The 12,769-nt window shown below is 40.2% G+C and overlaps 1 protein-coding gene across 5 annotated transcripts in view; it reads right to left on the reverse strand.

Annotated features, from left to right (window-relative positions):
- Positions 1-2,828: 2,828 nt before the first annotated feature.
- Nnt (nicotinamide nucleotide transhydrogenase) overlaps positions 2,829-12,769 on the reverse strand; it is a 105,857-nt gene continuing 95,916 nt past the window's right edge. For all 5 annotated transcript variants that reach the window (XM_031360716.1, XM_031360715.1, XM_031360714.1 and 2 more), the window contains 3 exons: positions 7,169-7,287; positions 5,762-5,877; positions 2,829-3,690 (listed from right to left, as the gene is read on the reverse strand). In XM_031360716.1, coding sequence (XP_031216576.1) covers positions 3,541-3,690; positions 5,762-5,877; positions 7,169-7,287 — 385 coding nt within the window. In that variant the 3' untranslated portion in view covers positions 2,829-3,540. The remainder of the gene's footprint in view (positions 3,691-5,761; positions 5,878-7,168; positions 7,288-12,769) is intronic.

A 12,769-nucleotide genomic window follows, 5' to 3' on the forward strand; every position in this document is an offset into this window, starting at 1 on the left:
CCTAGTGAAGGTAATTAAGTCCACTCGAAGAGATAGATTCCTGCTGTCCTAGAAGTGCATCAAGTCTCTTAAGCTTGGATTCATTTACTCAAGAATTGATTTTAATAATGTATCCCCTTTTGCTAGCTTCTTACCTCCCATTTGGGCTCCGTCTGCCTAAGGCCAGTCATTGTGCTTCTATGCTATTAGATACTATGGCAAATTGTTCCAACTTTCTGGCAACCAGTACTGAGCCAAGTAACTTTGAATTTTTATAAAAGTATTCATTCCTAAGGATTTAAAGTTCAAAAACACAGATCTAAGGGAGTTGAATACAAAAACATATAAAAGAAAATACAGAGTAGGTCATATCAGTTGTATAACTTATTAGAGAAATTAAATGAGAATTTTATGAAAGTCTTGGGTTGTTTTTTTTTAATATATAAAAAAAAACCCATTTTTGTGGTTTTTTAGATTTTGCCTCAAATAATCGTCCAAGATCGTCTAACTTTTTGAAGTAATTTTGTTCTTATTGGGGAGCTGCTTTGGTTTGGGTTTTGAGATAGAATCTTATGTAGTCTAGGGTCATTTCAAACTTGCTATATGGCTGAGCCTGGCCTTCAGTCCCTGAGCCTCTTGTCTCTACCTCCCCAGTGCTAAAATTGCAGCATGAGACACTACTTCTTTTGGAGGAATAACTTATGGAATCATATACTTGAAAATCTTTAAAATAAATCTTTTGAGTGTCGTGTGCAATGAAGTTAAGTACAAACCAATTAGATCATGAACTGGATGGCTGAGGATTGGCAGATATATATATATATACACAGATAGACTTACTATAAATAACAAAAGTAAATAATCTGAGTGTGATTTTTTTTTATTTGTCCACTTTCTGAGACTAGTTTCTATACATGCCAGAATGACTTGGAACTTGCGATCCTACTGTGCAGTCTCCTAATTGCTACTACGGGCATGAGTGTGCAGCTGACCCTGTTTTGCTGGCACTGGTTCTTTCCATGGGAAGGCTCCAGAAGGCCAGCTAACAGCAGAACCCAGTCTTAGGGTCCAGGGCGTGTCGTTAAGATGAGTGTTGGAGTCAGACCCTGCCTTCGGGGTTGACTACCGTAACTCTGCCTCCCTTTTCCCTTTCTACAGCTAAAGGAAACCAGGCCTAGTATCTTCTCCATCCCAGAGATTCAGCTCTCCCTTCTGGAAATCAGCAGACGGTAATAAGACAGAGGCAGCTCCAGGTGTGAGTGCCATGAGGCAGTTGCACTGTACCCAGTCCCCACGAACTCTGAAGGAGTTATGCACAGTAGCAAAGCCCTTTTTTCTGCCTCTAATAGCCCCTTGGGGAAAGCAGATGCACCAGCCATTGTAGACTGGTGAATACCCAGCTGATCCCAGCTGAATTACAGGTCCTCATTTGCCCGGGGTTCAGAAAAACAAAAGCCTCAGCCTTCAATTCGACAAATGGATATACATACATACATATGTACACAGATAGATAGATTTACTGTAAATAACAAAAGTAAATAATCTGAGTGTGATTGTTTATTTGCTCACTTTCTGAGACTAGCTTCTACATCCCAGAATGACTTGGAACTTGTGATCCTACTGTATGTTATGTATATATACCTATAAACTAAAATTGCCATGCTTTAGATATTGTAATTGGTATTTAAACCACCAAAAAAGACATCAGATTAGAGAAGACCAAGGTTTCTCAATCTTGTCTATTGATATTTGGAGAGTAGATCATACCATGTACTACATGGTGGGGGGACTGGGCCTGTGCATTTACAATGATCATTTAGCAGTATCCCCTGACTTTTATCCATTGGATGCCAGTAGGATCTACCAGTTCTGATAACCAAAAATGTCTCTAGATACCACTGAAAGGCATCTGGGGAAAGAAGCAAAATCCCCCTCAATTATTTAGATTTAAATTGGATTTTGGAGCGACTTTCAAAATTTAACTTGCTACTTTCTAGAAACACCTACAGCTGCTTTACGAGGAAAAAAGGGATATGAATAAAGATATTGTTTAATGTATTCATACAGTACTTTTATGATAAACTTGAAGTTACTAGTGACCTCAAATCCATTAGTAAATTGCATTTATTTCTTAGACATCTAAAAGAAATCTTTGCTGCACTAACATCTTCTCCCTTCCCTCTCCCTCCTCCTTCCCTCACCCTCCTTCCCCTCTCTCCCTCACCCATCCTTTATCTCAGGCACAGCAAAACAGAACTTGTTCATAGAGCCAACAGATACTGTGCATTATAAACTTGGTAAAGGTGAGCAAATTTTTCCCTGAGAGTCTTCAGATTTAGAGACAGCTTTGTGCACATCAACGGCTTTTCTGTTTGGTTTGCTTTTCAGTACTGGAGATCAGACTCAGAACCTCACACAAGGCAAGCACTCTACCAACTACGCCCTAGCCCCAAGTCTTTTATGGGTTAATAACTGCTTTGAGAGACTTGGTACCAAACTGAGTGCACAGAGAGACAGAATCCTAATAATATGTCACATTCATCACTACTTAAGAGCTTTTGATATGAAGGTAAAGTCAAAAAGAAAATCTGAACTCCTATCAAAGATGTTCCATTCTCATTGTTCCTTGATGATACAAAAGTACTGTCACCACTTTTGAGTATCATCCAATTATATATGACCCAAGAAATCACAATGGTTTTGAAAAACAATTCCATCTTCTAAACAATGAAGAGAGATTGACCCTACCTATTACAAAGCAGTAGGTCTTCCTCCGATGTTAATGAGTGGAACCATTTAATTTTACCTCTTTGTCATCAGAGACAACTCTACATCACTTTTAGAACATAATGAACTCATTTATTACTCAAATGGTTGCATTCCATTTAAGAACACTTAATACACTCCATTCAAGAGCACTTAATTGATTGAAATTAAAGAGACCAATTGGCAATGTGACTTGCAAAAATACAACGTATTACTTTTAAGTTATTACTTAAACTATCTAGACCTTCTACATATTAAAATAGAAGTGAGAAAATAGATCTTTGGAATCTAGAGTCTACAGTGAAGTCTGATAACCTGACACAGATTTGGCATGATCAATCCAGACTATGGCTAAAATGCAAGAGAACAGGAGTTGATAAAAGTTTCAAATTAGTAATATTTGGTGGAAAAAAAAAAAACCTAAATGCAGGTGCTGCGATGATCATACTGTGCAATATTTTAAAGAACAAAGCATATCCTGAAATCTTGAATAGTCAACTTCTGAACTCATTTCTAGCTACCAAAAGGGAATTTAAAAATCCAGTGGGGTTGCATCTAAAGTGAGGTTCCTCTTTCACTGCTGACAAAAAAATACTCTTGCTTTTTGGCAATGGCGGTAATAAACAGGTAGGTGATGAGAATTTCCAATCAAGGGTTTTGAGAATCAAGGGTTGCTGCTCTTGAAAATCTCCATTGTTTCATGAGGCTTCTTTTGGGCCTTGAGAGCTTTGCTCATCTATGAATGCCTCATTTCTCTGTTCCTGCAACTGAAGGCACCAACTTGATCTTCAATATTCACTTCTGATAGGATTCTCGAACTTTGGCCTGCAGAGCATCACATGTCTTCTTGGCGTCCCCCAGAAGCATGGCTGTGTTAGGTTTGTAGAAGATTGGGTTGTCCACTGCAGCATAGCCAACGCCAAGGGATCTCTTCATGACGATGACCTAAGAACCAAAGATTGAAGAAATTAGAGTCAACAGGACCAGTTAGGCTCAAAGCACTTCCTTTCTCTGGTTTTGCTGTCCTTTTACTTCGTACATTCCTTTTCGACTTTTATTTATTTATTTAATATATGAAATTATAAATGTACAGTTACAAAGCACAGGTGACATCTCCATATATGTGAGTATTAGTCAATACTTAGGTCAAGTAAAACATGTGTTCCTCGTGTCCATCATGGATTTATGGCAGCGGGAGTCAAACTACTTCATTCCAGCCTTGTGAAACACACAGGGCATTGCCCATAGAACCCAGCTGGGCAAGACCACACAGGACTTTCTCCTCAAGTGTGAATAAGGCCTGTCCCACTACTAATTAGTCAATACAGAGATTTTAAAAAACACGTGGAGTTTTTTTAAATGTACATTTACATCATATTAATGATCATTTTTAATCATACTCGTATGCCCATTAGATGGAAGTCTGTGTTAAAAGCTTATCTTTAAATGGTAAGACTGCTACAAGTTTATCTTTAAACGGTAAGACTGCAGTGACTTCTCATTCTTGTGCTTTTTTTCTACAAAGTCTGTGAATAACATTCTCTCACTAGAAAGATAACACTGTGAGCTCATCTGCTATCCTATGAATAAGCTAAAGAAAACAAACGGACCAGGCTGGCCTTGAACTCAGAAATCCATCTGCCTCTGCCTCTCAAGTGCTGGGATTAAAGGCATGCGCCACCACCGCCCGGCGGTATGATTCTTGTCTATCACTTCAGAGTAAACTAAATCAGAAAGTTCTAGGACAAAGGCATGTCAAAAACAAAATAGCTTCCTTAAAGAAGGCAACTGAAGAGTAACAAGATGTATGGACCAAGGACAATGATGGGGTTAATTGCCCTAGAAACACTGTAGTAACATAGATATGCACACTGACATTTATTACTGATTTTGTTATCCTGCAAATGTCAGGTTGGTTCATAAGAAATTGAAAGCCTCTGTACGGCCTTCTAGAACATTTGATCTATTTAAAAATGAAAGCATTGGAAATATGGTCGTGCCTTTATGACATTAGCACAATAATGCAACTCTGAAGATTTTCAAATATTAACTACTAGTACGATAATAGCCTTATATACATGCACAAGGACATTTCAATCAGTACATCTCAAACAGTACATTTTAAACTCGTGTATTTACAATAAAAGAAACAAACTTAATGGGGAATATTCATTTTGTTACTATAATTCTTTTTAAGTTATACTTTATTTTATTTTAATTGTGTGTACGGGGCAGTGTGTGCACATGCAGATTTTGTAGCTGGAAGGTGTTTGAAATCTAAGTGCTGAAGTTACAGGAGGTGGCGATCCTCCCAGTGTGGGTGCTGGGAACTGAACTGTGGTCCTGTGCAAGATCAGCATGTGCTCTTAACCATGATGCACCCCTCCAGCCCCAACACTGCTATAATTCTTAACGTGTGTACATGGTCAGGAGCAGGACAGAAACCTTCTGGATCAGAGGACTGTTTAGAAGCCTTTGAATTCTCCAAAATCTAGCAGCTAGCTTTACGCAGGAGTCATATGCATGAGCAGAGCTTCCTTTCTTGTGCCATGTTATTGTTTGGATTTTTAAATCACCTCCCCATTAGACAGTCCGTAACAACATACAAATACCCCATAAAAAATAAATTGGAAAAAAATGTGCTCGTCTTGGTATATGAAGGCGATGATACTGACTCACTGTCCCAGAGGGAAGCCATCTGCTCCACTGGACTCGACCTGGAACTTGGCCAGACACACTCCAGTTGCTTATGGCCCTGTATTCAGCTGTGGTCACAGGGTTTGTTAATCCAGCCCACATAATCTCATCTGGTTCTGCTCACAACGCAGTGGTCACTCAGGTTCGATGGTGTCCGGAGAACAGAAGAAAGTTGGATGCAGGGACCTGTCCCTAAGCTATGCTTGTACTCCTGAGCCCCCTAAAAGGCATTGCCAGTTCTCATTAAGTGGCCAAAGCAAGTTCTGTGCGTGTACATTTCAAGTGACTCTGAGAATGAGTGGTAAGTCTAAACATGTACCTGTTTGGACTTCCAGACCTCAAGGACTGGCATGCCTGCAATTATAGAATTGGGATCTTCTTGAGCCGCTGAATTCACAGTGTCATTCGCTCCAATGACAAGAACCAAGTCGGTGTCTGTATTTGAAAACAGAGGAGAGGGACAGAAAATATAAATATATAAAATACAACGGATCACTCGCACTTCTTTTCAGGCAAATTATAGGGATTTTTTTTTTTAACAATGATAAAACCAAATTCTTATAAGAGGCTGGCTTGTGCCAGGTGCTACATACAGCTCTACCAGAAAATGTCACAGAACTAGAAGGCAGCAGTGGGCCCTGCACAGGGCTATACCATCCTGACTGAAGCCTGCTTTATGGTGCTTACCCTCCCGGTGGATCTTACCTAAGCTAACTTTATAATTCTTTTATTGTCCCCGAATTATCTTGCTATTCACATGATTTTATAAGATCTGAATCCATTTTCAACTCTCAAAATGACCCATTAAGATGCAATCTACTGTCAAAAAAACAGTGTCTAAAAGTCTGTACTGTATTAAAGCTGTGTCCATAATTCCTGGAACTGGCTGGTTTTACACATAATTTAACAACAGTTAAACTTAAAAAGGAGCGTAAAATTAAAATGGCCTAAATTCCCTCTTTAAGGAGTATAATTTAAATTACCTAGGGATGTTGCCAAAAATGCCATGTGCATCTAGACATACACACAATTTCGTTGTTGCTGGGTTTTTTTTTTTTCCTAATAAACAGTGTTTTTTTTTTAAGTTTACAATGGATACTTGCCAGAGGGAACGGGTCTAATTTTAACAAACATGATCTCGGGCCAAATGTCATTACCATTCCACATCTACACAATGACAGCTATAAAGCACAGCGCCTTATCTTATGAAGTCCTAGTACTTATAAATGAAGGAGGAGGGAGGGAGGAAGAGGAGGAAGAAGGGAGGGAGAGAAGCAGAGAGAAAGATCACACAAGCAACTTCACTGATCATAACTTGGTACAAGGAAAAAACAGTAAAATTTCAGACACCAAGAACTCATCCACAGAAGCAGTTCTGTAAATGAGGACACTGTGGTGAACACGGAGTTCAAGGCTACGAGCTACTGAGAGTGGAGATCTGGAGTCAAAGGCCAGATCTGCTCAGGTTTCAGATTCACCTATGCACCATGTCCCGGAGTTCTCAGCCCGCTTCAGCTCACTGTGCTTCTGACAAGGATGTTGTGGCTTACTGAGTGATATTCCCCCTCTTACGTTCATTATGAATGCACATTTACCATCTTCACATCACTCCTTATCAAACTTGGAAGTCTTCACTAATCCCATGATCATACTCTAAACACAGCACCACTTCAATCACAGTATTTAAAGGGGAGTTAAGGTGCACCATCACCCTGCTGCCGCTTACCTGGAAAATCACTGTTGATCTCATCCATTTCTAGCACAATATCATAGGGCACTCCTGCCTCAGCCAGGAGCACATTAAGCTGACCAGGCATTCGGCCCGCAACTGGGTGGATTCCAAACCTGGACAGGAGACAAATGAGCAGCTGGCTTTACTTGATAGGCCAAGTGTACAGAGGGTCCAGTGTCCCCTCCAAATCTGCACTCCTTGTTCTTGGCACCTCTGCTTTCTCCTAGCTCTATCTGATCTCTGCAAGCAGAAGGGGAATTCGGCGAGATATACGGCCATTCTACAAATGCTGAAGTTGGAAAATCCAGTGCCTTAGGACTTACAAGCTATAACTTCCTTCATAAAAGTAACACTGCAACTTTGGAATCTTACTCTTCCATATATGTCTTAGGTGCCATGAACTTTCCACAGTATTAATTAAATAATATTCCCTCACATTTGAAAGGGTCGTATTTTTTCATGATCTTTTCTGATAAGCCTTAATCTCTTAAAACAGTAAGTTAGACTGGAATTGTTTCCAATTTAAAAGCTAACATCATTCCAACAAGTGTTGCCTTAATATTCAGTTGCAGCCCCTGCAATAAAAGGTGAAGAAAAATTACTATACACCTGGTGTTGAAGATTCACAATTTTTCAGAGATTGGTACAAAACATCACAAAAGAAAGTGATAGTAACACACTGGAGTGTTTAAAAGACAGAGGACATAGCACCCAGAGTCCTATAGTTAAAGCAAGAAGACTGAAGCATCAATTGGTTTCTTCCAATCAGACACACTGTCCTTTGTACATTAATCCTATTTCTTGGCCACCATATTTATCTTTCAATGCCAGGCACCATGCCTGCCACATAGGAAGGGTTCACACCTTTAATCCCAGCACTTGGGAGGCAGAGGCAGGCGGATTTCTGAGTTGGAGGCCAGCCTAGTCTACAGAGTGAGTTCCAAGACAGCCAGGGCTACACAGAGAAACCCTGTCTCAAAAAAAAAAGGAAAAAGAAAAGAAAGAAAAGAAAAGTGAATGAATGAATGAACTCAGAGAAGAAATGTCATTTGCAGAATGTCTTGGTGGGTACTTATCCAATCTCAGTCTTAACAGGATTGAGGAGGATAGAAAGACAGGGAAGAGGCCCTGAGAAGGAAAAGCAGTCCTCCATTTCAGTGTTTAGCTAGAGCTTTTCACCAGTTTGGAGTTGGGAATTCCAGAACTACTAACATATGAAGAAACAATATTTCTTTTACACACAGACATTTCCTATCATAATGTTAAAATGGCAATGAACTATCCTTAAGACCTGAGCATATGGATCATCCCTCATCAGAGAAGTTTCTTCTTGCCGTAGAAATGAATGCAGAGACCCACAGCTGAACAACGCACAGAGAAGAGACTCTGGACCTTTCCGCCTTGAATGGGATGTCTATATCAGAACTCTCCCCCTCAAGGCTCAGAGATATATGTGGAAGAGGGGGAGGAAAGATTTTTAAGAGCCAGAGATAGTGACTTCATGGAAACGGCATTTTCCAGACCCAACAGGGCAGGTTATATACAACAGGTGTACCTACAAACTCAGGGACTATGACAGCACATAAGAGACTGTATATGTTCAAGTCCGGAAAAAAATCTCAGCACAGAGGAGGGGAAGTAGGGACAGAACCCCAACCCTAGCCAAGATGCTATTTGCAATTGATAACGAGAGAGAGAGAGAGAGAGAGAGAGAGAGAGAGAGAGAGAGAGAGAGAGAGTCAGTTTTCCTTAAAGAAATGGCACTGAGTCTATCAACAACATTCCTGGGCAGGCATCATGCTCAGGAGTAGTTGGCCAACACAAACCTAACTCCACATGGTTCTTTAGTAGTTTTTGTTGTTGTTCTTGTTGTTTGTTTTTGTTTTTGAAGCAAAATAAGAAACATGAAGTTGGGTGGGTAAACAGGTGGGAGAGGATGATGGGAGAAGGCGAAAGAATACCATCTATATACTTCATGAAATTCTCAACAAATAAATTAAAACACTGGGGGAGAGACTTATGCATATATGGCCTTACCATTTTCCCAGTCACAAATGTACTTTTTTTTTAATATTGGAGGAACCCCTATTCATAGTAAAAGATATGTAATAACACTTCCTTACACAACCCTTGTCACATGTATATCTGACTGTCTTAGTCAGGGTTTCTATTCCTGCACAAACGTCATGACCAAGAAGCAAACTGGGGAGGAAAGGGTTTATTTGGCTTACTTCCACATGGCTGTTGATCACCAGAGGAAGTCAGGACTGGAACTCAGGCAGGTCAGGAAGCAGGAGCTGATGCAGAGGCCATGGAGGGATGTTTCTTACTGGCTCGCTTCTCCAGGCTTGCTCAGCCTGCTCTCTTATAGAACCCAAGACTTCCAGCCCAGGGATGGCACCACTCACAAGGGGCCCTACCCTCTTGATCACTAATTGAGAAAATGCCCCACAGCTGGACCTCATGGAGGCACTTCACCAACTGAAGCTCCCTTCTCTGAGATAACTCCAGCCTGTGTCAAGTTGACACACAAAACAAGCCAGTACACTGACAAAATCAAAATCCTATCCAAATGATTTTCAGAGCCTCTATATACCCTCAGTCAAAAAGAGAGGAAGGGATCTAGAGAGATGGCTCTGCAGTTAAGAGCGCTTGCTGCTCTTCCCAAGGACTGGAGGCATAACTCTTAATTCCTGAGGATGTTTAACAGCACCTATATAGCTCTAGATCCAAGGCATCTGGTGCCCTCTGCTGGCCGCTGTGCATACTGCATGAATGTGCACATACTGCCTCACAACCTAATATTTACCTTGAACCAACAACAACAACAAAAAACCTAGGATAATTACAAGATAGCATCTAAAGCTATTAGGATCAGAACATAGATACAGAGAGAGAATGTATAATTTAGTCAACCAGAGTACTATTAAAAGTTCAAGAGCTGGAGTTTCTATTTAGCTGTATACACAGCCTAGTATACGCTCCATGTTTTTCTTTTAGAATCCAATGCTGTGTGCCTCTTTGGTTCCAAATTTTTATTTAATTTCAATTTGCTTTTTGTTTTTAATACTGCCTTTGTTATCTTTAAATTTCTCTGTCTACCATCTCTATGTTTTAATAGTGATGTCTTGGACCAAGTTAAAAAGTTGAGACTCTTGGAATATATTAGCTCTTGTTCTAACATCTTGATTAGCTACAGACTGCATAAAGACAATATTTCTGTTTGGCTAGTTGTGAAGGGTAAATAATCACCAACCTAACCATCATGCTACAACGACTATCCCAAAGGACGGATCATTTTATATATCTGTTTGCATAATAATTTATTACCCTGAGCTTTGGGGCTCTATGTTTGGAGCAAACTACTTGTAAGATTATTAAAAGAGAATGCCAATGTTTTGAGAGAAATAACAGAACACACTCAAATTTGTAGAAATATATATATATATGCATGCTGATGAGTCAACATGAATTTATAACAATTTTGGCCCTTGTGGCTGGCTAATCTCCAAAGCACATATTAAAATTAATTGTATTAGACACAGGTTGGCCATAACCAGCAATTTCCATGAACTGACTGGCCAAAGCTCATCAATGATCCATCATCACATGAAGAATATCCAGAATTCTAACACTGAAAGGCTACCAGCCTTTTGGTTCTTCCCTCTGGAGCAGGAAAATGATCCTCTATTATGCACATAGTTTAAAAGCTGAGTCAGCAATCCCTGACATCCAACAGGGCTCTACAAAAGGAAAATAACTGCTAACGTGAAATCACAGACAGATCATCCACGCACCCAGGACTTTCTTCATCTCCTCCTCCTACACCATTATTACACATGGGCATCAATGTGCTCCTCTTAGTCACAGCTCCTTGAGCAAAGGAGCCATGACCTGCTGGTCAGTGCCACAATCCGTGTGCTCCACTTCAGCCCTCAGTTAGAAGAAGAAGGGTTTAGGCAGCATATCCCAAGAAGACACGCTAGTTGGTAAAATCCTAAGTCTCTTTCTAAAGGAAGAATTTAGGGTTCAAGTAGCAGTTAGAAGTTCTCAATGCGGGCTGGTGAGATGACTCAGCGGATAAGAGCACTGACTGCTCTTCCAAAGGTCCTCCTGAGTTCAAATCCCAGCAACCATATGGTGGCTCACAACCACCCATAATGAGATCTGTTGCCCTCTGCTAGTGTGTCCAAAGACAGTTACAGTGTACTTACTTATAATAAATAAATCTTTGGGCCTGAGCAAGCGGGGCCGACCGGAGTGAGTAGAGGTCCTAAAATTCAATTCCCAACAACTCTATGAAGGCTCACAACTATCTGTACAGCTACAGTGTGTACTCATATACATAAAATAAATAAATAAATCTTTTTAAGAAAAGAAGTTCTCATTGCACAGGCATTTGGACAATTGACTTACACACCCCTCGGTTACCTCATGTGGATAATGGGGCTGGAAGGAAGACCTCTGTGAAGGGTTGTGGGATCTAAATAGGAGAGCTGACAAAGGACTTCACCTACAAAGTACTTTACACCAGCACCAAACAAGTGGAGGGCTTAGTAACTGACGGTTTGAACAAGAACGGCCGCTCCAAAGGCTCACATATTTGAGTGCTTGGTCATTGGGGAGTGGCATTACTTGAGAGACATTAGGAGGTGTGGCCTTGTTGGAGGAAGTGTGTCACTGGAGGTGGACTCTGAGGGTTCAAAAGGCCATGTCAGGCCCAGTGTCACTCTCCTCCTGCTGCCTGTGGGTTCAGATGTAGAGCTCTCAATCACTCCCCTAGCAGCATATCTGCCTGTGTGCCGCCATGTTTCTCACCATGATAAACTGACTAAGCCTCTGAAACTGTTAGTAAACCCCAGTTCAAAGCTTTCTTTTAAAAGAGTTGCTGTGGTTGTGGCGTCTCGTCACAGAACAGAACACTGGCTGAGATAATTACCCAGTAATTCTGCTCAAATATACCTTGGTAATAGAAATGTTCATTACACTCATCAATTAAGTGTGTATTTCCTAATAGTCACGTTTCAAAACAACACCTTCACCTTATAACAAATGTTGAGTTCTTTTTTTAGCAACATTCTAGGTTGCTTTTCTAATTTTTACCTTAAAATGCTAACATAGTATATAGTAATTACTAGTATAATCCCCCAAAACCAGGAAGTTCTTTGTACTTGTATAGAAAAAAAAAAAACTAGAGAACTGATAGTCAATATAGATTAAATCCAATAATTATGAGCATTGAATATTATTAGACTCACTGGGAACATAGCGCTAGGTAATATCCACATGCATGTTTATGGGGATGGAGTCAAATTTCAAAAGTCTGCAGATACCAGTAAGCAAAACAGAATTATTGCTTTACTTGACAGACACATAAACATCATCACTGAAGTTAGTGTAATCTCTGCAAGTATCTTCCAGCACTTTTTGTTATTTTTGTCTTTCAACTTCGAAAATTATAGTCTTTGACGGAACCTTATGTAACAAAGAAGCTTAGCCCTCAGTTGCCAATTATAAATAGGCTCAAGCTCTTTGGGAGGTAAATGGAGCAATGTACTGTAATGAAACAACCCAATCTTCTGGGCCTCTTTAACT

The sequence above is a fragment of the Mastomys coucha genome, unplaced genomic scaffold, assembly GCF_008632895.1.
Source record: "Mastomys coucha isolate ucsf_1 unplaced genomic scaffold, UCSF_Mcou_1 pScaffold8, whole genome shotgun sequence".
Classification (NCBI taxonomy): domain Eukaryota; kingdom Metazoa; phylum Chordata; class Mammalia; order Rodentia; family Muridae; genus Mastomys; species Mastomys coucha.